This window comes from Ostrinia nubilalis, chromosome 28, assembly GCF_963855985.1.
Source record: "Ostrinia nubilalis chromosome 28, ilOstNubi1.1, whole genome shotgun sequence".
NCBI classification, from domain to species: Eukaryota; Metazoa; Arthropoda; class Insecta; order Lepidoptera; family Crambidae; genus Ostrinia; species Ostrinia nubilalis.
The window spans coordinates 4348963-4376011 of NC_087115.1; the positions used below are offsets into that span (position 1 = coordinate 4348963).

At 39.9% G+C, this 27049-nt stretch overlaps 1 protein-coding gene across 1 annotated transcript; it reads left to right on the top strand.

Moving 5' to 3' along the window:
• Positions 1-303: 303 nt before the first annotated feature.
• On the top strand, positions 304-27044 carry LOC135085466 (oocyte zinc finger protein XlCOF6-like). Its single transcript, XM_063980261.1, has 9 exons — positions 304-469; positions 1073-1195; positions 1952-2482; positions 9082-9269; positions 10698-10811; positions 22858-23061; positions 23866-23992; positions 25300-25404; positions 26498-27044. Exons 1-9 carry the CDS (start codon positions 332-334, stop codon positions 26645-26647), a joined length of 1680 nt encoding a protein of 559 aa, XP_063836331.1. The 5' UTR covers positions 304-331; the 3' UTR covers positions 26648-27044.
• The last annotated feature ends 5 nt before the right edge of the window (positions 27045-27049 follow it).

A 27049-nucleotide genomic window follows, 5' to 3' on the forward strand; every position in this document is an offset into this window, starting at 1 on the left:
GTTCAGATTTTTGCCATGTTGGAAACCATATAGTTGAACGATGGTAGCGCCCCCCTGTCATTGAGTTTGGTGGGACAGTTCAGCGTGGGTCATCTATATCTCATCATTCACCCATTAAGCCCATTGAGTCAGTGCCATCTAGATTTTGAATAGCAATTTTTGTTTTAAACTCATAAACATAGATGGCGTTATTTTACGGTCCTTTTTATTACTCGTGTAGGATGTTGTTGTCATTGTCAAATATTGTCAATGTCAAAATGACATTTCCGAATTGTGTTGGTTTTTATTTTTGTTGCATTTTTGCAATGTTTTTATTAATTTAAAATAAAAAATGGCAAAAATTATACTCAATACCGATGAAAGTGATGGGCAGATGTTTTGCCACGTATGTTTAAGTTGTGACCGGACTCTGTTTCCTTTAGGAAAACACAGTGATGTGTATTACAATGCTTTCGGCAATTTTATCATGGTAAGTTCGTGAAATTCGTGAAAAATTACTTCTTTAGACTACATTTCGTAAGTTGCTAGCTTAGTGGCAGTGGGAATATTTCCCACCATATTTTAAACTTTATTCTCTTGGCCTAGGCGCAGACCACAGACTTTTAGTTGGCCGATAGTTGCACCCGATTGTAATTTGTATAACGAATCGGCCGATACCAAATCAGTGTTATGTGCGCACTTTCATACACCATACTGATTAACAGCCCGACCCAACTATCGGCCGACAAAAATTCTGAGGTCTACGACTAGGCTTAAGGTCCTTATTTATTTATTTATCTTAAACCAGTGGTATAACTATAGGGTGGCAGGGCTGGCAAAATGCCACGGGCCCCCAGCCCTAAACCCTGATCGTCCCCTCGCGATGCTTTAGGGCGCAATGGCATTGGGCCCCCCTGAAAATAACCCTAGATATGCCAAGGGCCCCATGCCCAGAATTTGCCACGGGCCTTGGATGAACATAAAATATGTAGTTACGTCACAAATTTTTAATTGTTTAACATTTGAAATTTTGGAACTTTAAAAATTTAAACCTAACATTATGATTATTTGCACTAATTTTCAATTTTTACAGGCAGAATTTCCAAATATATTATTATGTTGGGAATGTATAGCGATACTGAAGAAAATAGCATTATTTCAAGCAAAAATAGAACGTTCACAGAGAATCCTCCTTGCCCATTCTATTGATAATCAAGTAAGTATTAAAAATCAAATCAAATTGAATAGTTTATTCAGTACATTATGCCCTTTCCAGGGCGCTTATACACGTCCCAAATATAGCTGGCCCTACCACCACTTCGGGACAACATATAGGCTGGTGGTGAGAAGAAGTGGCGGGAGAAACTCAGTCACCATTTTCGACTTTTAATAAACTGAAAAAATCGAATTGCCTAAGGTGGGAATCATTTGCTTGCCGGGCGACTGCTCTTCTAACTGAGCTACTTAGACACTGGATGAACCTGTCGAAGCAAGCGAATGGTCGTAGGTTTGATTCCCGCCTTAGGCAGTTCGATTTTCTCAAGTTATTTATAATTTAGTTTGAGAAGCGACTATAATCGCTAAGAAATTTTAATAACTTGAGTAAATCTTAACTTAGCCTAGGCGCAAACCGTCGATTTATTATAGTTTTGTCGGGCAGTTAATCAGTATGGGCATGTATGGAAGTGCGCACATTACACCTATTGATTCTTCATACAAATTAGAATCGGGCCCAACTATCGGCCATCTAAAAATCTGTGGTCTGCGCCTAGGCTTAGGGCCTGATCTTAATGCTAAAGCCTGGTCCGTGAGCACGTAGAATTTTGTCCAATGACCCCAAGCTAACCCATCCTTATCGCTCGCGCGTAATTATATTGCTGTCGCGACTGTGCGACGGGAGCCCGCAGTGAGTGTGCTCACGGACCAGGCTTTACAATTTTTTTAAGTTTTAACTATAAATGATTGTTTGCAGACCCGTCTAACTACGTTGAGTAGTTTAACCACTACGTACCTTAATCCTGACCTCACATTACTATTCGTCGAAGACGCAGACGAAAAAACACAAATTGAATTAAACGTAAACAATGAAATATTTAACGAAGACCTTGATAATAAGGATTTATTGCAAGATATCAAGGTGAAGGAAGAAATTGATGATTGTGACAATGCCAATGATTTTGATTGCGAAAATACTGATCAGTTACTCGATGAAATCAAAACAGAATTAGAAAATGTTAAAGTTGAAAACCCTCAAGTGGTTAAGAAAAAGAAATATGCGAGTCGAACCAAAGACAGACCATACAAGGTAAATAAGAAAGTTCTGATGAAAGATCTAAAAGAAATGTGTAAAATAACATACATCGGATTCGATGAGATAAAAGAAATGTTGGAGAGAGAAAGAAATAGTTCGTATTATAAGATCCGGTATAAATGTAAGACTTGTGTTTTGGGCTGGTCAAGCAAAGAATACTTGGAACGTCATAATGTGAAGTTTCATAGTCAGGTAAGTTTTATTTTTTTATTTTTAAATGAAAAAAAAATAATACAGAACAAAATTAATAATTAAAAGTCTGAACATAATATTAATTACTTCTTGGTGTTGAGCTACACCGCGTTTTTAAGGTACCTACCTTAATTGTAATTGCCTCGCTCTATATTACATGGTTTCATAATATATCAATATGTGGATTACGTAGTGGGATGTGTTACCACATAAATGATACATAAGTCTAGTAGATAAATTAGTTTCTGTAACACATTTGTTTGTAATTCCTAAAATAAATAAAATAAAATAAAATAAAGCTTACGCCTCTTGTTCTGGGATAAATACTGAAAAACATTCCCATCCAATCACACTGGTACTCGTCAAACATATTAAGTACCTTTAATATCAGGATATGAGATTTCGTTATAAAGAAACAATGTACAAAATACATTAAAAATCAAAATAAATAAGCAATCTATAGCTTACAGTAAGAAAATACAGGTTAAGGAGTGAGGGTATGACTGGATGGAAATTTTTTACACTATTGGGTGTGAGTATTGATGTGCCGTTCCCGAGAACGCTCTTTCAACTGAGAATATTCTCGGAAGCGTTCCCGGGAGCGTCCTCCTAAGTGAGAAAGGTTGAGAATCATGTTTATCAAATGAAAATAAACAAACTTACTTAAGTAAAATAGTATTAAATGAAGTCAACAGATAAGTGTATATTAAACAATACACTCTATTTGCAGTGAAAGGCTATATTCTCAGTGTTCCCGAGAATATTCTCGGGAACTTTCTCGGCAATATTCTTGGCAACTGCACCTTTATTATATTTTATTTTTTTCGTCGTGAAATGTCGTTTTAATGATATGTAAGATGGCAGAAATTTCTTTTTACACGTAATTAAATAATGTAACTGTCCATTTTTCGTTTATAACGCGCTCTTATTAGGTCGTCGTGTACGTAACTAACTATGTAATGGAATCTTAGAATCTGAATTACACGCACTTCTAAGTCTTGTATCATCATGAAACTTGGCAATTATATGTAGATTAGAAATGACAATACAATATTGTGGTACCAGCTGGTCTGATGATGGGACTGGAAGGTGGCCAAAAGAACTCCTAAACGAAACGGCGGAATCACATCGAGTTTGGGTTCATTGGATGTCTTTTCGAGATCTTTAAGTGCTAGATAATGTCCAGGGTCCTAATGATGGAGTCAGAAGGTAGCCATAGGAACTCCAAAACGAAACGGCGGAAACTCATCGAGTTTGGGTTCGTTGGATTTGTCTTTTCGAGCACTTTAATGCTAGATGTCCAGTATTGTCCAGGGTCCTGATGATTTTTAGCTTTTTAGTGCTGTTAGTAATTAAAAGCGTGTTTTTAGTTTTTTAAACTATTCTTATTTGACATTAAGGGCATATTTCACAATCGCTTAGTAAGGGCCTGTTTCGCCACTTCTGGATAAGTTGTGGATAGCCTGTCTGACGGATCATTTGACACATTTTTATAGAAAATACGTGCTAGCTAGATTGATCCAACACTTAAGCCCGAAACTGCGTTAAGCGGACCCCGGCGCCCGCGACGGAGCACTTTGTATGAAATCGCGCCGAGGCCCGCTTAACGCAGTTTCTGCCCTTAGAAGAATGGTAATACTCCTCTTCAAAAAAGGTGACAAAACCTTGTTGAAGAATTATAGACCCATTTTGCTTCTGAGCCATCTCTACAAGCTGTTTTCGATTCACGTCACGCTAGCAGGCTCGACGACTTTCAGCCCCCCGAACAAGCCGGTTTCCGAAAAGGCTTTAGTACCATATACCATAATAATATACGCAACGGCAGATTATACGGAAGATCAAGGAGTATAATCAGCCACTTTGCGTTTGTGAACTATGAGAAAGCCTTAGATTCGTTTGAAACATGGGCAGTGCTTCAGTCTCTTCAACTGTGCCAAATTGACTATTGATACATTAAAGTGTTGAAAGGCTTGTACAAAAACGCCACAGTGACAGTCCGTTTTAAGATCAGGACCCGAAACCTATCCAGTTGCAGCGAGGGGTGAGACAGGGAGACGTCATCACCACCGCCCTGGAAGATGTTTTCAAGCTTCTGGGCTGGAGCAGATTCAGCATAAATATCAACGGCGACAGATCCAGACAGCAGACGATATCGTAGTCATGGCTAAGATCGTGGAAGATCTAGGCACAATGCTCGTTGGCCTCAATAGTCTCTCAGGGGGTCAATGCTACTCGCTTCCGTGGGTTTACCCTCGAGACCCCACAAGTGACCCCTGGGTGGTGCCAAATGAGTAGCCAATTGCCGGTGGTAGGCTTCGGCCGGGGCTGGTCACCACCCCCCAGACTAAACCGCGCCGCCAAACGGATTAAACCGTGTTCCGGAGCGTGTTCTGGGGAAGCCGCTTGAGAGTATGGGTCTGAGCAGTTGCGTAGTTCGTGACATCGCCGTCCTGAGTTTGATGGGGTAGGCGCATCAGGTGCCTGATTCTGGAGGCTAGCGGGATCCGAAGCACAGTGCACCGCTGGCTGACCGCAGGAAGTTGGGGGCCCAAGTAGCTTGCCAGCCACTCGTGAAAGGCTGCCCCGCCACCTAGCGAAAAATCCCAGGATGCTCCACCTTGCCGGTTGGCGACCGGACGGGAGGACCAGGTGGCCATCTCTGGGGGGGTTCGGGCGTCCCCGCGGTCTCCAGGTCAGGCTCCACACGATCTGCTATCCCTGCCTGCCTCTCCGGGCATACACGAAAATGCCTCGCTCAACTGCCATACTCTTCCTACTTATTCACTCTCAACAAAACATAAAATGAAAGCACAGAGAACAAAGAAAAAAATTAAACAGCGGTTGCACGTCCTCCCACTTAAAGTGCACCTCACCAACATACGAGGGCTGCACTCCAATCTCTCTGCAGTCCACCACCATCTAGAGACTGAAAAACCGCAACTGCTGTTCCTCACAGAAACGCAGATCAAATGTCCAGCCGACGCAGCATACTTGTTCTACCCTGGGTATACACTGGAACACAAATTCCAAGCCCGGGCGGGAGTCTGCATCTATGCCCGCGATGACATTTGCATCAAGCGTCTCAAATGCCTGGAGGTTCCTGGATTCTCTGTAATTTGGGTTTTGGTGGACACAGGCCTAGAGAAATTACTCTATGCCTGTGTTTACCGTTCGCACAGCGGTGACCATGAGACAACCCGGCTGTTCGACTACCTCAGCCAATCAGCTGATAAGGCACTAGCCCGATACCCCTCTGCACAGTTGGTGATTTTGGGGGATTTCAATGCACATCACCAAGAATGGCTCTTCCCATATCAGGTGACCGATCACGCTGGGAGAGAGGCACGTAAACTAGCTCTGACACTTGATCTCTCGCAATTGATAGACTGTGCAACCAGGGTCCCGGATGTCGACACTCACACAGCCAATTGCCTAGACCTTGTGCTGACATCAGATCCAGACAGATATTCCACCATGGTTGCTGCTCCTCTTGGAACTTCTGACCACTGCCTGGTGAAAGCTGTATCGTCATACTCCCCATCCGATCGTGGCCCTTGTGGAGTAAGAAGAGTATGGCGATACAAGTCAGCAGATTGGGACGAGATGCGCCAGTTTTTCGCATCTTTTCCTTGGAGGCCGGCTTGCTTTTCTTCTCAAGATCCAACGATTTGCGCCGATGCCATCACCGAGGTTATACGTCAGGGTATGGAATTCTTTGTTCCCTACTCAGACATTGCCTCAGGTAGCAAAGCTCGCCCTTGGTTCAATGCTGATTGCCGTCATGCTGAAGCGTGTAAGCAGTCGGCGTTTCTGGCATGGGCAGATGCTCGAACGCGCGGCTCACCAGACACTCGCAATCTGAAGAAAGCCTACAACCAGGCCTCCAAGTCTTGCAAAAGAACACTACGCAGGGCTCGCTACGACCATATTGGACGCATTGGCTCAAAACTTGCTTCTTACCCAGCCGGGTCTAAACCGTTTTGGTCCCTTGCCAAGGCCATCCAATCCAACTTCTGTCGCCCCAGCCTGCCACCACTGCTGAAACCCGACGGCTCACTGGCTCACTCTGCTGAGGAAAAAGCGAATCTTTTTGCCACCCTGTTCGCTGATAACTCCCGTCTTGACGTTGCAGGCAAAATACCACCCTCATTACCCCCTGCCTCCACCACCATGCGTGAGGTCCGCATACGGCACAAAGAGGTTTTAAATGTCTTACGTTCTCTTGACGTAAATAAAGCTAGTGGACCTGACGGAATTCCAGCGATAGTCCTGCGTAGTTGTGCGCCGGAGTTGTCTCCTATTCTTACACGCCTGTATCGACTCTCACTTAAGACTGGACTAGTCCCAAAATCATGGAAGCTTGCCAACGTACAGCCCGTACCTAAAAAGGGCAGTCGTGCTGATCCAACAAATTACAGACCCATCTCTGTTACGTCTATACTCTGCAAGATAATGGAACGTGTCCTCAATGGCCGACTCCTGTCATACCTTGAAGAAAATGACCTACTCAGCGACCGTCAGTATGGGTTTCGGTATGGTCGTTCTACAGGTGATCTTCTCGTGTATGCCACACACCTATGGAGCGAGGCCATTGAGAAACATGGAGAAGCTCTTGCCGTTTCATTGGACGTATCAAAGGCATTTGACAGAGTCTGGCACGGCAGCCTACTAAACAAGCTTCCATCTTTTGGAATCCCTGTTGGCTTCTGCAAATGGATCTCCGATTTTCTTGAGGGACGATCAATAAGAGTAGTTCTTGAGGGCTACACTTCTAGTCAACAACCTATTGACGCTGGTGTCCCTCAGGGTTCGGTGCTGTCTGCAACACTATTCCTACTGCACATCAATGACCTGCTCAAACCCGGTACCTTTGGGTATGCAGATGACACGACAGTGACAGCCAAATATATATCCAACGCAAAAGCCGACAGGCGTGAGGTCGAGTCTTGTCGTGAGTCCCTAATTGAACGCTTAAATTTGGCCCTTCAGGATGTCTCTGATTGGGGCGATGCCAACCTGGTCCAATTTAACGCGTCAAAAACACAGGCGTGTCTGTTCTCCGCCAAACGAAGTCCATTTCTTATGGCTCCAACATTCCGAGGTGTGCCTGTCAAAATCACCGAGCGACTGCAACTCTTGGGCATTGAAATGTCCAGCAAGCTGAACTTTGGCGAGTACATCGAATCCATAGCGAAAACTGCTGCCAAAAAGCTTGGTATCCTCTCGAGGGCAAGGCAGTACTTCTCCAAGAAGCAAAGGCTGCAGCTTTATAAAGCACAGATCCGACCTTGCATGGAATACTGCTGCCACCTCTGGGACGGCTCTGCCAAGAAACATTTGGCTGCTTTGGATTCGGTGGAAAGGCGTGCCAGAAGACTTATCGACAGCCCTACCCTTGTTGAAGCGGCGCTCCAGGAACTTGACCATCGCCGTAAGGTAGCATCCCTATCGGTTTTCTACAGGCTACACTTCGGAGAATGTGCGAATGAATTACATGAATTAATTCCACCAGCCCCCTTCCATCATCGGGGAACCAGACGCAGGTTAGCGTACCATCCCTATATTGTTGACATTCCACCAGCTCGCACTAAGCGTTTCGATGACTCTTTTATAATGCGAACAGCTAGGGACTGGAATTCGTTGCCTGCTGCTGTCTTTCCCGAAAACTATAATCCGGGCCTTTTCAAGGCGAGAGTGAATAGGCACTTACAGGGCAGATATGTACCATCCTAGACCGCATCCCACTTAACATCAGGTGCGATTGTGGTCAAATACCTGCCTTGTTATGCATAAAAAAAAAAAAAAAAAAAAAAAAAAAACAAGTGGGTCTCAAAATGAACATGGACAAGATTTAAAAATCATGTCTAAAGACCGTGTTGCACCCATTCCTCTAAATGTTGGAGACTACACTCGAGGTTGTTGAGAATAATGTATACCTGGGACAAACAGTCCAGTTAGGTAGGTCCAACTTCGAAAAAAAGGTCAATCATCGAATCCAGCTCGGCTGGGCAGCCTTTGGAGAGCTTTACGATATTTTTACGCGGTTTCTCCGTCGCGTCGCCACTCCGCTTTAAATCCACTTTGAATCCGCTTTAAATCCGCTTGCAATCCGCCAGGGTGGCAAGGGCCTTAAAACTCAGAGGCACACTGATGTTCAAATACCGTAGCCGAGTCCTAAAGCCGCGGTACGCGTTCGCCACGAAAAGAGTGAGCAAGACAGCAATATCTCACTCACTCGTTTCATGCCTTGTTTATAACAACTAGTCTTAACGCCCAGTTAATAAAACATCGAAACATTACAAATAATATCACATATAAACAACAAAATTAAAAATAAAACTAAATGTGTTCTGTCGAGAACACTGAGAATATTCCCGGGAGCGTTCTCGGTTCTCGAGAATATTCTCACTGGGAATATTGCCGGGAACGAGAACTTTCTCAGCGGCACATCTCTAGGTGTGAAACAGTGTGACCCGTTGTGAAATAGCGGCTTTCGCCTGCGGCTTCATACATGAAATTGTATCAAATCGACGGTAATGCTGTTTTTATCCTTTGGCTGAAACGAACGAACGATTCTAATGTCTAATGTCAATTTCCAGTCTTCACCATACTCGTGTGATTTCTGCAACGCCCGTTTCGATTGCAAGCGCCGTCTGTCCACCCACATGGACCGACATCGCGAGGTGTTCGAGTGCCGGTCGTGCGGTCATCGGGCGTCGAGTCGAGAGCGAATCAGACGCCACCTGGCTGGAATGCACCGCGTCCGATGCAAAGGTTGCGAAGCTTCGTAAGTGTTTTACACGTACATCAGAGTAAATACAAATGAGTAGGTCATCTTCATAGAAACGCACCGAGCGCGGTTTGTATGTGAGCGCGCACGCACACACTGACAAAATTTAGCGGGGATTAGCGGGGAGTTGCGCCGAACATACAAACCGCGCTCGGTGCGTTTCTATGAAAATGACCTACTCATTTGTATCTTCACTGCGGTCGCCCGTCGCACAGTCGCGATAGCAAAATTTTCGTTCGTTTTTTTAGTTTTATCATTCGCTTATCTTATTTTAGACACACATTTTACCACTTTGGAAGTGTCTCTCTCGCAAACTATTCAGTTTAGAAAAAAAAAATTAAAAACCTCAATATCATTTTTGAAGACCTGTCCATAGGTACCCCACACGTATGGGTTTGATAAAAACCTACGCCCAAAATGTATAACTTTTTTTCTTTTTAGTGTAAAAATCTTAATGCGGTTCACAGAATACCTACAACTAAATACCAAGTTTCAACAGTATAGCTCTTTCGGAAAGAAGAGCTGTGACATACGGACGGACAGACAGACAGACATGACGAATCTATAAGGGTTCCGTTTTTTGCCATTTGAAAGAAAAGAAAGAAAGAAAGATACATTTATTACAATGGACATCACACAAATACAGGCAATTACATAGACATGACAGTGGCACATAATAATGGAAGAAGAAAAAATAAAAACAAGAGTAAACTGAGCAGTGCCACCCATCCCCCAACAAGATGCCCACTGCAACGGGACCCCACTCAGCATATGCCGTGGCCCACGGTGACGAAGGCCACGGCGCTGGTTTTCAGTGTGCCCCATGCCGAGTGAGGGTCACGGACCATTGGTAAAATAAATAAAATAGTAAGCTGCATAAAATTGTCTAGATAAACATTTGGCTACGGAACCGTAATTAGTCTGCCCGACACATCTCTATCTTCCGATCCGCTCCGCCTTGGTGGAAGCCTAATGATGAAATAATTTTTCAAATAGGAAATCCCTCATGAGTCCCTTTATTACTGAACTAGCTTTCCGCCCGCGGCTTCGCCCGCGTGGCTTTTTGTGTCACAGAAAAAATTTATCGCGCGCGTCCCTGTCAAAAACCGGGATAAAAACTATCCTATGTCCTTTCCCAGGACTCAAACTATCTTTATGCCAAATTTCATCAAAATCGGTTCAGTGGTTTAGGCGTGAAAGAGAGACAGACAGATAGAGTTACTTTCGCATTTATAATATTTGTATAGATTATTCTTAAATCGATTTGCCAAAAGTTTGTCTCGAAGCGCTGGTAGGGCAAAAAAAAGAAACCTGTAAAAATGCATTTGATTAATTGTAAGAACTAATTTAATTAGTTTACAAATAAAGTAGATATTTTTCATTTTGATTTGATTTCGATTTGAATTTGTACCTTTTTTATTTCAGATTCCGCACCGTCCGTTTATTTTTCAAGCATTATAAGCAATACCATGAAATATTTGTATGTGATTATTGCACGAAAAAATGCAAATCTAAAAGGAGTATTGAAAAGCATATAAAGTAAGTAAACTTTACTTCTATACTTATCTTTCTACTATAGTCCGGTCGCCGAGCACGTAGAATTTCGTCCAATGACGACCCATCCATATCCGTGCGAAAGGCGATGCGGTGTTGATCCCTTTCCGAGTTGATAAGTCTGTTATGAACTTTAAATGACATATATTGACTTATTAATATTATACTAGCGGCCGCCCGCGACTTCGTACGCGTGGATCCCGTTTTACCCCCTTCATCTATCTTACGCGGTTTAGATTTTTTCATACAAATGTTTTTCCCGCTAACTCCCGTTCCCGTGCGAATTTTGCAATATCCTGTTGTAACTAAGCTTTAAGTTTACATTCATGCCAAATTTCAAGCGTCTAACTTGAGCGGTTTAGATTTTTCATACAAAAGGATTTTCCCGCTAATTCCCGTTCCCGTGAGAATTCCTAAGTAGGTATTACACAGGCCTGCAAAATGAGGGTCATAACTTCCTCTCTAGAATTTGATAGCTGATTCTAAGGTATTTTGGTGCGCTGATTACGAATATGTACTTAGTTTTTCTCCATCACCTCCAGATTTTTCAAAAAAAGGTACAGATAGAAAATAGGAAAAAATCAGAAGTTTTCACATAAAAAAATATATATTTAAAGAAGTACATTACTTTTAACTTAAAAAACTACTAAAATATAATGATAACTATTTACTAGTCTAAATTACATGTAAATTTTATTTGTGAAACCTGGTCCTTTTTTTTCCTGGAAGCTTCGGTTGTTCGATTTTCGCTTAAATTTCCGGTTTGGATAGTCGTGCTTCAATAACCAACAATAGTCCGTTATCATGCTAGTATTACATCTTCCTTGATACCGGACTTCAAGCTCTTTCAAATCTTGGTGAAATCTTTCGCCTTGTTCTTCGCTAACGGCTCCTAGATTTTCTGGGAAGTAATCAATGGGCGAATTAAGGAAATTAAGTTTAATGTTCATGTTACAACCCATTACACCAAAACTTGCAATCATTTTGGCCACTATTTTTTTATAGTCGGAGCATAGACATATCCATAGCATAGGCGAAACGATTTTGAAGCAATTTTTCTATCCTTTTGACCACTTGCAAAGTTCTAATAAACAAGCCTTGCAAATTTTATGAGGAGTCCAAGTTTTGTCTTGGTTACTTAAAACGTATCCAAAATAACTTAAGTAAATATTTTTCACAAAATCTGTAATGCTGTTTCATTGTTTTATAACCATAAATTTCCCGCAAATATTACAAAAACTGATCGGAGAATTTAAACAACTTTGCGATGACATTTTAAAGTTTATGTTGCAAGATCCGCAGTTCAATAACATAATTTGCTAAATCACTTATACAAAAACCCTTTGGTTTGTCTTTATTACACCCTTTTCTAATAATATTTACAATAATTAGGTAATATTACTGTTTCGAGCTCAGACTTTCGAATATTATGTTGGAATAAGGGTCTCTTCAATGACTAATTATTATTGAAATTACGGTTTTAACGTTTATTTAAAGTGACAGGTTTACAGACTGTATGCAACGAGATCAAATTGTCGAGTGTTTTTAAACGTTCGATTTAAGTTGACAGGAGGGCGGAGCGGCGCGAAGTTAGCTGCGATCTTCACTCTGGTTCCGCGCCTTTGACGTCATGAGTTGTTTTCTTGCGCCCATAGATGGCGCTAACATACCGCCAGCCTTGAAAGCTCATGATTGACTTTCAAAATGTAGTCCGGTAGTCTTCGATCTTCGTTTAGTTTCATTGATTGTTGATTGAAGCGATGCAATCTTCATTTGTTGTAGGAAGCGGAAGAGGACAAAGTTTTGAAAACGCCCGCTTCACTATTCCAGTCGATGTTAGAATGTTTGCGACGCGTGCAACTCCATCTTTGCCGGGAAAAATTTCAGCAATTCTTCCCAATCTCCACTTGAGTGGTGGTTGTTGATCGTCCTTGATTAAAACTAGACTATCCAGTTTTATTTCATTTGTGTTTGTCTTCCACTTGGTTCGAATTTGAAGCTCAGTGACGTATTCAGTGGCCCAGCGCTTCCAGAAGTGTTGGCGAAGCTGTTCGATCCTGTCGTAGCGTGTCAGGCGTCTAGTCTGTGCCTCGGTGATGTCAACAGCGGCTGGAGCGGTCAGGGGGCGGCCAATGAGGAAGTGGGATGGAGTTAAGGGAAGGTAGTCGGAGGGATCTGTGGATAAACATGACAAAGGACGGGAATTCAGGACGGCTTCGATTTGTGCTAATACCGTGCTAAACTCCTCGTATGTTAAATTAGCATTGCCTAGTATGCGTCTCAAGTGATACTTACACGATTTGACCCCTGCTTCCCAAAGTCCCCCAAAATGAGCAGAATAGGGAGGAATAAATTTAAATGTAATACCATCATTTGCAGCTATATCGATTATTTTATTACAATTAATATTAGAATAAAGCGGAAATTCTTTTTCTGCACCGACAAAGTTTTTTCCATTATCGGAAAATATTTCTTGAGGTTTCCCTCGTCTAGACATAAAACGTTTTAAAGCTAAAATATAATCAGCTGTTGATAAGCTACTTACGAGTTCCAAGTGAATGCATCGTGTTACAAAACAAATAAATAGGCAGATATAACCTTTAATTAATTTTGCACCTCGCCCTTTGCGATTGAGTATAAAGACTGGCCCGGCATAATCTACGCCAGTACGTAAAAAAGGAAAACCTGACTCTAATCGTTCCACGGGTAAATTTCCCATTATAGGTTTGAAAACATTGCCTTTCATACGAACGCACGTTACACACTGATGTACTACCTTCCTGGCAAGATTTCTACCTGCTAGCGGCCACCAACTTTCACGGATAGTGCTCAACATGAGTTGAGGTCCCGCATGAAGTAACGTTTTATGTTGATATTCAAACAAAAGTATTGTAAATCGACTTTTGCTACACAACAACATCGGATGTTGTTTATTAAACTTAAAGTTGGTCGCATTACAAAGTCGCCCGCCAACACGAATTACTTTAGAACTGTCTAAAAATACATTTAGACCGATAACTTTATTAGATTCCTTGCATTTTTCTAAAGGCAATCCTTTGAGTAAGTTGTTATAAAGCGAGGGAAACGATTGCATCTGTGCGAATCGACACAACATTTGCTGCGACTCGCTCAACTCAGCCACAGTATATATATGAGCTAAAGCAGTACGGAAACTTAGCCCTTTCGGCGAGTTAAATACCTACACTTCAACTGAGTGTTAGGGTTGGCACTCTTAATCTTTATAAAATTAATAAGGTTCTTACTTACTTATTTATTAAAACGTTTATTTAGGTTTTTTAATTATCAAATACCTAATGGAATAAATTAATTGACTAAGTAGTTAACAAAAAAATAAAACGTTAATTAGGTTCTATAATGATCCAATACATAATCGAATAAATTGATTAAGTACTTTATTAGAGGCCGGTAGAAGATCTATTCTCATAAAATAAAATACCGGATACTTACTTTCACATACCTATTGCCTCATTTTAAATACAGTTCATCACTTAGTACAAAAGCGCGCGGAGCAAATTACTTTATCAAATAGAACACATCAATTTTTAAAAAGAGTAATTACGTAATTTAAAAAGAACTATTACAAAATCAGATGTAAGCACTTTATTTAAAAAGTAATATTTAATCATTTTTACAATTCAGAATTATTACGAAGTTTAAAAAATGAAAGTTCTGGTTTTGTAGATGCTGAGTTCAAGCAGCCGTATACTACGCAATACACTCGTGGCATGTTTTTAAAAATACAGCGGACAGCGCATGCAATAAAATTATTATTAAAAACACAACGCGCGCGACACTCGCGACGGATGGACTGCGAGGTTCGCTTAGAGCTCGTGTAAAGCGTGCGTCTGTGTGCGTGAGTCTGATTTCGAGCGTTTGTATGAAGCTTCCGTACTGTTTAATTTATCTACTGTGACTCAGCGGCAGATAAGGAACCGGTTCGCCTCAGCTGTTTATTACGCGCGTTATAAATAAATCTAAGTAAGTAGGCCCCCGTACGTTTTAATCTGTTGAAAGATGAGAATCTATCAAAATCGAATATGTTTTCTGAATTGATGCATAAAGTACTTACGCTTGTAGTTTTTGTTTCAGGTAAGTCTTTACTACAATATGTAATTGGTTGTTTGCTAGGTGACCACTCAGAACAATGCAAGTAACTGGGACCATGCCACCATAAATTATTATTTTTTAGTTCGGCAGCGTTTAAACCCCTTGACACTAAGTCAGCTGGGTTATTTTGGCTTTCAACATGAAACCACAATGTGTCATTTGTTAATTCATTAATTTCTGTGACTCGATTTTGGACAAATGTTTTAAGTAAATGCTGTGACATACTTAACCAACCAATGACGATGGTCGAATCTGTCCAGAAATAAACAGAATCGAATGTTAAGCTTAGAGAATCGATAATATTTTTATATAAGCGTGCACCTATCAACGAACCACACAACTCCAATTTAGGAATGCTGATAGTTTTGAGCGGCGCTACTTTACTTTTTGCACATAGTAAATTCATTCGTGTAGTGTTATCATTCAGTATTAATCGTACATAAGCACAAGCGCCATAAGCTTCCTGTGACGCGTCTGAGAAAATATGTAATTCTAAACGTTTAGTATGAATACTCCTTATGAATCGTGGAATTTTTATTTCGTATAAGTATTTTTTAATTGAATCAACAAAGGACAATGTTCGTTCTCCATACATTGTTCGCCTAAGAACCAACAATTGTGACATATTACTACCCGAAAGCGAAATAATACGATTCTGTGTGTAAGAACAATGATTCCTGATGGACACTTGCCATAAAATTAATGATTAAGAATATTAAATCACAGCGATTTTATAATATGTCGTTTATGACAACATGGCGTCTAATGTATTGTGTGAATGTATGAACACCGATTCGCGAAAAATGTTTTGTATTGTCGTCACGCCGAGTCGCAGCCAAATAGTATAAAATAATAGAACAAGTTTTAGAAATACAACTCGGCATTCCACTTTTATAATATGCCCACATATTGCACGTAAATAAACAACATTAATCGTAGGTTGTTTCCACCCTTGTCATCTGACACATGAAATAAACTCCTATTGTATTATAGATATCGAAGCCGAATCGTATATAATAATAGAATGGGTTTTGGAGATCACTCGGGGTTCCACTTTTATAAAAAACCTACATATTGCATAAAAATAACACGAATCATGAGTTTTCTTTTCACCATTTACATCTGACACGAGATAACAAACTCCTATCTCCATGACTACCGTCGTAGTCTATGCCAAAGACTACAATATTTTAAGCAAGAAGTTTCAAACCTTAGCGGCTACAGTAACCCCTGGGCCACATACATCATGATAACATTCGGTCGACACCGGAACGAAGTCTTGCGATTATGCAAAAAAGCATCGTATTCTAGTGCGGCTATATCACGTTCAACCGGGGTTTTAATTCGACTAAATTCCTGACTAAAGACTGGAAGAAAATACGCCGCATTGTATGAGCACTTCGTGTTCGTTAAAGCGGCTTCAGATCTAGAGCCCACATAGTTTTCTTTCCAATAATATCCGCAAGTAGCGCTGCATGATCTTTACAACAAAAACGGCAATAGTTATTAAGGTGCCAAAATTATATGATTACTTTGGCACGGTATTATACACGTTCGAAGATTTGTCATTTTCATTCATTTCATCATCATCATCATCATCATTTCAGCCACAGGACGTCCACTACTGAACATAGGCCTCCCCCAATGACTTCCACATCGCACGGTTGGTAGCGGCCTGCATCCAGCGCCTTCCCGCTACCTTTATCAGGTCGTCGGTCCACCTTGTGGTGGGTTGACATTGCAGAATATGACTTTTGATAGGTTCATCATAGAATTCGGCGGGGATATCCTCACGGAGGAAGTTCGAAAAAGGGCGGAACAAGATCTTATAATAATAATGCAAGGCCGAAGCTGTAACGCGCGTGCTCCTACGTGTAATCCGGCGAGTATGCAATAAATAGTAATGTCTGGTAAATAGCGGTAATACGTATCGTTCGTTCGTTCGTTTCAGCCGAAAAGACGTCCACTGCTGGACAAAGGCCTCCCCCAAGGATTTCCACGAAGACCGATCCTGCACCGCTCGCATACAGGCACCTCCCGCGACCTTCACCAGATCGTCGGTCCATCTAGTGGGATGCCTGCCCACGCTACGTCTTTCGGCTCGTGGTCGCCACTCAAGAACTTTCCTGCCCCAGCGGCCATCAGCTCTACGAGCTATGTGCCCCGCCCCGTCTATGTCTATATGCGCTACGATTACAGGGTATCATTTTGCATAGTCGCAAGACTTCACTCCGCTGCTGTCAAATCAATGTCGCATAATGTTATCGCAATGTGTGTGGCCCTTGGCCAAATCACAGAAGCCTATGCGAAGAAAGAGCACTTGAATGACAATGAAAATCAGGGTTACCATTTTATAAGATCTCCTCACTATTGAGGGTAACAAAGTAACATCAATAATCTAGCCATTAATTACATTTATTACCTATACGAGAAAGTAAAGCAACATGCGGTTTTATTTTAATTTGTAAAATATTTGTAACAGTTTGTTCTAAGTTTAGTTTTACAACAGTATTGCTGTTTCAGCTGTCACTGTGAAGCTTTGGGAAAATAAATAAATAGAAAAAATATTAACATAAATATTTATTTAAGTTTTTATGTTCATTATCATAATATGCCAATTTAAGTTACACTGTGTGACAGTCTTTGACACTAAACAAACTCTTCAGCTTAATAATACCTACCTACAGGGCGTTTTTATAGTTACTCTTGCTGATGAAACGAGAAGGGTTGATTCTTCTACTGAAATACAACTACATTTCTTACAGGACCAATATCAAATTCTCAAAAAATTCACATTCTCGTGATGATGATAATTTCTATGGAGAGGTTTTTTTTTATATTCGGTCTCTTTGAATAAGTTATTCCATTTGAGCAGTAGAATTAATCCTTTTTATTTGATCACATATAAAAATAACACAAGTGTTTAGGAAAACTTCTTCTTTGGTATGGTATCACTACGGAGTTATAATGGCGGCAACTCTGTATCACTGACTTGTAACTTTCAAACAGTATGAATAATAAGGGCACCACATTGGTTTTCTTTCTGAAAAAAGGCTTTCACTTTTAGTACTAACCCTTTAGCACTATTTCATTGAAATAAAAATACAGTAAACGCACAGAAGACTGAAATTGAGTCAACTGACGTGACATTTATAATTTGTTGACATTATGACAGTTTGACAAGACTAGGGATTGAAAAAGTTTTAATTGAAAAAGTAAAATGACAATTTATTAAAACGATTCACAAGGATATAATCGATTAAAAATATTTATAAAATGTTCTGATACTTGCCTGTAGCGATTATCCAATCCTGGTTTCTACTGAAAAACTACCTCGTGGCAAGATTTTAATAAAATAATAAAATCTTTATCTTCTCTTTCACAATCTATAAAAGTTCATTTGGTCTATTATTTGTTATTTTTGACATGACATTGACAGATATGTCAAAATCCACCAATCATGCAGCATTTGGACCTCGCGTATACGTATTGCCATCTCGCGGATTTTTCAATCGCGAAAACCCTCATTCATAGCACATGTATGTCACAGATATGTCAAAATCCACCAATCATGCAGCATTTGGACCTCACGTCTACGTATTGCCATCTGGCGGATTTTTCAATCGCGAAAACCCTCATTGGCATAGATTATGAGAGACTGGCAACTATACTAGGTTGATATATGTTTCTCTCACTTCAACTGGCATTGGATTCAACATCGGATTCTGACACTTTTACAGTTATGATACCATGAATATCAGTTTATGGTCCTAATTATTTTCATTTTATTTACGACCTTCGACCAGTTGGACACTTTAGATAGCTTCTTGTAATAGTGTCAATATCTTTTTAGCTTTTAACGCAAATCTAGTCTTCAAAGCAGTTTAATCGATTTATTTTATTTTCAAAATCGATATTTTATTGTCTATGATGGCCGCAGGAACATCACTATACATGGACTCCCAGCAATAAAGTACGGTAATGCCTCGTACAGATTTTATCGGCAAAAATTATGGAACTTGATAGGTTTTAGACCATGCCACGCACCAAAACGTCCGGAAGTTGTAATAGTATTATAGAATAAACGTTAAAAGACTTATTTATTTAATTTTTCAATGCTTAAGTGTCCATTAGAATGAAAGGGTGCTTAATGTATTAAAAAAAATAGAAAATAATTATGATGGGTTAATGTTTTTGGGCGGTTTTTAGGCGGTTTCTGACAATGTCCTTTGTGAACTTAATTGAGACATCGTTTGGAACGGGATCGTCCCAATCGAGTTTACACAGCCACAACTTTGTTTTTAATTTTCGTTCTAATACAATAAATCGTTTATAAGCTGTCGTATAGGAGTCACCTAAAGAATCGGCTGAATCTTTCAGTGGAATACGTACTGAAAATCTGCCGTCTAATTCACGTTTAGTTGTATTTATAAATATCTCTTCGCATTCACGTTCGGAATTAGTAAGAGTGTGTTTTTTTTGATAACTCTTCTAATTCCCAAAACTTTTTTAATTGTAAATCTATGCCGACATTTTGAATAAAGTTACATCGGACGGTATTATTTTTCGATTGCAATTTACTCGTATAAATAGGTCCTGAAATGACCCAACCCAATTTTGAATCTCGTAAATATAATCCCGATGCTAATCGTATTTTATTTTCGTTTAAAAGATCCCAAAAAACATCCACTCCAATCAATAAATCAACTTCAGAGGGTATATTGTAAGTAGGATCTGCAAGTTGAATATTTTCAGGTATTCGTATTGATTCTACGTTAATATTCATTGTTGGCAAGAATGATGTTATATTACATGGCAAAACATAACACCGAATAAGCGTATAAAAATCGTTTAATTTTGATCGTATGTTTAAATCGCATAATTTATTGGATTGTGTGACCGACTGTCCCACTCCAGAAATTTGAACAATGGACTGTATATAATTCGTGTAATTTATTCGTTTACAAAACGCTTCTGATACAAAACAATGCTGACTACCGCTATCTAAAAGCGCGCGGGCTGTGTGTCGCTTATTGTTTTCGTCGATCACTTCTACTAGCGCGGTAGGTAACAAAACTTGTTCTGTTTGAGTAGTCAGCTGAGCTGTGTTTAAATTATCGTGACAATGCGAACCTAACGTTGAATGCATTACGGTCGACTTTATTTGAGATGTGCTTGACTCAGAGTTAACATTGCCAATTGTATTTTCTTTTAATTCTTTATGTAACAAGCTATTGTGTTTACATTTACACTGTTGGCACGGCCCGAAATAACAGTTAGTTATAGAATGGCCACCGCGCAGACAATTATGGCAAAGTTTCTTTTCATTTACTAATTTGTACCTATCCTCGATTGATAAATTCAAAAACATACTACACATATATAAAGCATGATTTCCGCGACACATCTCACAACAACGGTTACGTTTGGTCGTTTTCCCGTTATTTGTAGCTACATAACTCTGAGTGTGTGTTTGTGCTACCTGCGGTTTCGAATCATGAAATTGTTTATTGTGATATTTATTGTAATGAAAATTAGGGGGCTTGTGAAAACTATGAGCACTATTTGCGTTACTACTAACGTTCACCATTTCCAACAAATCAGCTCTATTTCTCAGGAATGTTAACAAGTCGTTTAATATTAATTTTCGTTTAATTTCTTGGCCTTGAAAACCAGAAATAAGTGTTCCCTTATAAGTTTCCCATTCGCGTTCGGTCGAAGAATCAAGTTTGCAGACAATTAAGTATATAATTAGTGTATCCCATGATTCTGTGGGCTCGCCCAACGATTTCAATGAACGTAAATTTCGCAAAATAGAATCTATGAGTTTTCTAATGAGCAAAGGAGATTCCTTATTTATATTAGGTATAGAAAATAAGGCTTTGACATGGTTGTGCACCAAAAGTCGATCATTTTGAAATCTATTGTGTAACAATTCCCATGCGTGGGTATAATTTTCTGCTGTGAACTCTAACGCACTTATAACCTGTAAAGCACTACCGCTAAGTGATGACCGCAAGTAGTGAAATTTATGAATCGCATTTAAATCTGCCCGTCCGTGTATCATCGTTAAATACGAATTTTTGAATTCGAGCCAGTCATCATACGAACCACTAAAAGAGGGTAATTTGATGTCAGGTAATTTAATTTGTAACGATGCATTTTTGTCACTTGAAACCTGCGTATTTACCGAATTTTGGTTATTACTTTGGTCTTCTATAATTACTTTAGCGACAGAAACACTTCGAAAATATTGTTCTTCGAAGCTTTCGCGGTACTCAATATTTATTGAAAGATCATTTTCATCACAAAACTGTTCGATTTTATCTTGAATTTTGTAAAACTCATCAATAACTGATTCCAACTTCAAAATTCTTAAATTTAGTTCAACTGCTTGACATTTTGTAATAACCAAATTCTGAAATTTTAAAATATAGTTTTCAAAAGAAGTTACACGACCTTTCAGAATTCTTCTTTGTTTTTTGAGGTCTGAAACGGTTAATTTAAGTTCTCTAGAAGGCGAATGACTACCCTCTCTTGATTTTGGTACATTCAGCTTTGATCTATCGCTATCCTCGCTCATTTTGAGAAGAATTTAGGAAACAAAAGGTACTTACAATCGTATAGATCACCCCGACGCTCGTTGCAATAGGCAGACCCGGCACCCACCAACGCGACAACGTAGGTAGGTAGTTGTAACGGTCGAAATATCGACTGAAATCCGCAAACACGACACAATATTAGCACAAATCGATTAAAATAGGAAGGGAAAGGAGTGGTTTAACCTGACCGTTATTCCAGAGCTGCTTCTTTCACAGGGTTTCTCTCTTGACACGCAACAGGTATCGACTTCTGTGGTATCTTGAATCCCGTCAGCTGGTGCGATGGAACATGTCATCCGGCGCGAAGGAACATGTTTCGAGCTCAGACTTTCGAATATTATGTTGGAATAAGGGTCTCTTCAATGACTAATTATTATTGAAATTACGGTTTTAACGTTTATTTAAAGTGACAGGTTTACAGACTGTATGCAACGAGATCAAATTGTCGAGAGTTTTTAAACGTTCGATTTAAGTTGACAGGAGGGCGGAGCGGCGCGAAGTTAGCTGCGATCTTCACTCTGGTTCCGCGCCTTTGACGTCATGAGTTGTTTTCTTGCGCCCATAGATGGCGCTAACAATTACCTATTCATTATGTATGAATGAGCTCATTATGAAATTAAGCCAAAATATCCCTTTTTCGACATGTTTAATGCGAATTACATATACTCATTAGGTACTAATTAACAAATTACTGATTTGCATTAATTTCTATGTCCCCTTACATTAATTAAATGGAATAAAAATTAAGCTGAAGTAATTTAATGACGTTTTATAAATTTTAAAATTTAGGCGCTCAGACATTTTTGAGCAAAATCTTAAATATTCAATATTAAAAATTCCTGACGTGATGGAATTTTTTTATTATTTTTCTCGTAATCAGCACATCAGAAACTATAGAAAACGTTACTCAGATTTCAAAGGGGAAAACCATTGCAGACCTGTGTTAGTATATTAGTATATTATTAGTATTATTAGTATATTATTCCTAACCTGCCCAGGAGTATGAAGAATAATTGTGCCAAGTTTCGTTAAAATCCGTTGAGTAGTTTTTGTTTCTATAAGGAACATACAGACAGACAGACAGACAGACAAAAATTTTACTGATTGCATTTTTAGCATCAGTATCGATCACTAATCACCCCCTGATAGTTATTTTGAAAATATATTTCATGTACAGAATTGACCTCTCTACAGATTTATTATAAGTATAGATGACCAACCGGCCATTGTGGAAATCATTGGGGGAGGCCTATGTTCAGCAGTGGACGTCCTATGGCTGAAATGATGATATGACATTTCAGAAACCACCACACGGTTAACTACCGCTGCGACGAATGTTCTATCACGTTCAAAAGCAAGAAGTATTACAAAAGCCACAACGAGCGCAAACACGTGGTTTCTATGGGCGACGACGCGTACTGTGTGGAATGCGACAAGCAGTTCAAGAATGCGCTCTTGTACAGGGAACACGTTATGACGGGTCCCGCGCATCGGCAGAACGGCGGGTGAGTCAAAAATCAAAATCAAAAAATATTTATTCAGTTTAGACCACAAGTGGCACTTATGAACGTCAAAAAATAGTAAATAATAAAAAAGAAAAGGTAGCCCTTATGGGGCACTTTACATGTCTCCTTATCTTTTGGGCCCTACCAGCGCTTCGAGACAAACATATGGCAAGTGCTGAGAAGAAACGCCGGAACAAACGCAGTCACCACTAGTGTTGAAAAGTGGGCAGTAGTGTTGAAAATGATCAAAGTGGCTGAATTTGACTGACCGTCATTTACGGTCAAATTGGTCATTGGTCATTTATTAAAGTTAAACAATTTACAGTGAGTCTACAACTTCTAAATTGAAAAAAGAAGTATTTTGTAATTATTGTGCTCTCTTTCTTTCGCCCCGCTCACATGCATTACAGGTGAATGGCAATGTCGCATCGCTGCGCACGTCAACTTTGATGACGTCTTATTCTCTCATAATGATTGTCGTATCGAATCTCATAATCGCATTATGTTTTCACCTATAATTAAGTTTGCATTTAACAAGTGTCATTTTTTATAGTTACTTTTGTGAAGCCTCAATGTAACCTTGTTGGTGATCAAATAAATAAATAAATAATTTATTACAAAATAACGTTCCTTCATTTAAAAATTTGACCGTTTTTGACCGGTCATTTATGGTATTTGACCATCGTGACAGGTCAGATTCAGTCAATTTACATCTCTACCCATAACACAAGCATATTAATTGCTTACTTTAGGGCTAGATGGCGCTATGTGAAAATGTCCAATGATATTTATTTATTATTGCAGGAAGAAGGGCATATTTCCATGTTCGGAGTGCGACAATACCTATGCTAGAAAAGAATCCTTGAAGAACCACCACGACTTCGTTCACTTGAAGAAATCCAGGTTTAAATGCGTGGAGTGTAATAATAAGGTATGCCATCATCATCAACATCATCATTTCAGCCACAGGACGTCCACTGCTGAACATAGGCCTCCCCCAATGACTTCCACATCGCACGGTTGGTAGCGGCCTGCATCCAGCGCCTTCCTGCTACCTTTATGGGGTCGTCGGTCCACGTTGGACGTCCTACGCTGCGCTTTTCGGTACGCGGCCTCCACTCCAGAACCTTGCTGCCCCATCGGCCGTCAGTTCTGCGTACTATGTGCCCTGCCCATTGCCACTTCAGCTTGCTAATCCGTCGGGCTATGTCAGCGATTTTAGTTCGTTTACGGAACTCCTCATTTCATATTCATTTATTCACTTCGCAATGTTTACACGAGTTCCAACAATAAAGTGTAGTAGGTACAAGATGTTCAAAATGTTACATTGCTACCTCCTAGAGGTATATGTGATTTGTAATTATTAAATTAGGCATTTTATCAATCCATAAGACAAAATTAGAACTTTTAATAATTTTGCAAATGTAGGTAAAAGCATGACCTGAATAAGGTATGTATTATTTTAATATCCATTAAAATTATACATAAGGTGAGAGAGTAAAGACTAGAGCCTTTATGAGGTCGTCGGTCCACCTTGTGGGAGGCCTGCCCACACTACTTCTTCATTAGGAACGTAGCACACTTATCAACCCGGAAAGGGATCGTAACCGTATCAACTCGAGGCGGTCAGTATTCTTTGTATGAAACTCCATACTGCAACGCACACCCGCACCGTAACGTAAACGCCACGCCTCGCGGTTGACACCGCGCGAAAGGTGATAGGGTGTTGATCCCTTTCCGAGTTGATAAGTCTGCTAGACCCTTATCTAGGGATGTTATCGATATGTAGTTTCGGTTATGGATACGGTTACGAATAATATAGGAATAATATTACACCGGTTTCGGTTACGGGTACGGATATATTAATTTCGGATATTCGCAAGTTTCGGTTACGGTTACGGATATCTGTGCTTAAGAATGCAATTTGCAATAGTTATACAACACGGTTCTTTCATGGCCGCACACTTTACATCGAATAAAAAGTAATAAAAAATAAAAATTGATAGATGGCATTATAAAGGTAAATCAGGCTTTTATGCCTTTACATAATAAAAACAATTTAAACTGTCTACATCCGAAACAATCCCAAACTTTTGAATCGGTTACGGTTTCGGATATTTTTTTTATTTCGAATATCCGAAAGTTTCCGTTACGGTTACGGATATCCATAACATCCCTGCTTTATACGTAGAAAATACGAAATTGTTTTAAGTTTTGACGTAAAATTTTCTTTTCTAGCAATTTTTAAACCGCACGAAATATGTGAATCATATGAAGTACAACCACGAGGGTGTAAAGAAAGAGAAAAACAAACTTTGTACCGTCTGCGGCAGGGGCTTTTCTGTAAGTATCTATAGTCTGGTCTGTGAGCACGTAGAATTTTGTCCAATGACCCCAAGCTACCCATCCTTATCACTCGCGCGTAATTATGTTGCTGTCGCGCTCGCACACTCACTGCGGGCGCCCGTCGCACAGTCGCGACAGCAATATAATTACGCGCGAGCGATAAGGATGGGTAGCTTGAGGTCATTGGACAAAATTCTACGTGCTCACGGACCGGGCTTTATACTAACATTATAAATGCGAAGTATCTCTGTCAGTCTGTCTGTCTTGCTTTCACGTCTAAACCACTGAACCGATTTTGATGAAATTTGGCATAGAGATAGTGTGAGTCCCGGGAAAGGACATAAGATAGTTTTTATCCCGGTTTTTGAAACAGGGACGCGCGCGATAAAGTTTTTCTGTGACAGAAAAAATTCCACGAAAGCTAGTAATAAATAAATAATAAATCCTTGGACATTTTACACTATGCTTCTAGTCCCAACTAACAACTATTAGATCTTCGAAACGAATTGCATTTTATACAGGACTAGCTTACCGCCCGCGGCTTCACCCGCTAGGAATTTTTCGGTTTTTTATATAACCTATGACATTCAGCAATAATGTGGCTACCTATTGGTGAAAGAATTTTTAAAATCGGTTCAGCAGATCCCGAGATTACCCCTTACACTTTAACAAGTATACAAACATACAAACTTTACCTCTTTATACACCGTGTTACTTTGCATTCTTGCCATATTCACAGAGATAAAAGTAGGGAACAATACCTATTATTTAAGATAAACAAGAGACTCCCATAAAGAAAGTACACTAAGTTTTTAGTAAATTTGGTTTTGCAGTACAAATTGGAATAAACCAATTTTGTCTCGCACGTTCTACAGGTGCAATTGGAATAAACCTAGTGGGCGTGGCCTATTATGGCTCTGGGTACAAGCCTTTTTATCCAGTCATTATAATTATTTTTAAAATACTCTTCAGTTGATTTCAGATTTTTCTTTCTACTTTACGGGCTTAGGACCGTCAAAAATACGTAATAATTATTAGGGTTTTAATAGTAACACCCTGTATATTAGTATAGAAATGTATTTGTCCACAGACAAACAAGATCCTTATCCATCACATTCGCACGCACACGGGCGAGCGTCCTTACGAATGCGGGCACTGCTCCGCACGCTTCACGCAGAAACACGCGATGCGTAATCACGTCGCTCACGTGCACTTAAAGATGAAACGGAACGTGAAGTAGAGGAAATAAATACATTATCTTCTAACCTAAAAAAAGAGTTTCATTTGAACTCCCAAAAACCAGACCCCAGGGATCAGAGACCAGCGGGATCAGGGTTAAAATCCACTAAGATAAGGGATGAGATACCCAGGGGATCAAAGATCAGACTCCAGGTATCAGACACTCCGGGTTTTGATAAAGAGTCAGCTCAAAATGAAACGGAATGTGAAGTAGTAATAAATACAGCTATGAATCTAAAAGACTTTCATTTTGAACCTCCTACGAATTAGGCACTCCGGGGATCGGGGTTCAGATACATCGGCGATCAAGTCCCAAGGGATCAGATCATAAGACCTGGGGGATCAGCGATTAGCTCCCCAGGGGTCCCAGGGGATCAGGGACTGGCGAACATTGATATATTCG

Bases quoted from the DNA above. Each gene is read 5' to 3' on its own strand.
- LOC135085466 (XM_063980261.1), top strand. From the start codon at position 332: ATGGCAAAAATTATACTCAATACCGATGAAAGTGATGGGCAGATGTTT. The intron at 1,196-1,951 runs GTAAGTATTAAA...GATTGTTTGCAG, and splicing joins CCCATTCTATTGATAATCAA to ACCCGTCTAACTACGTTGAG. The intron at 10,812-22,857 runs GTAAGTAAACTT...ATGACATTTCAG, and splicing joins AGTATTGAAAAGCATATAAA to AAACCACCACACGGTTAACT.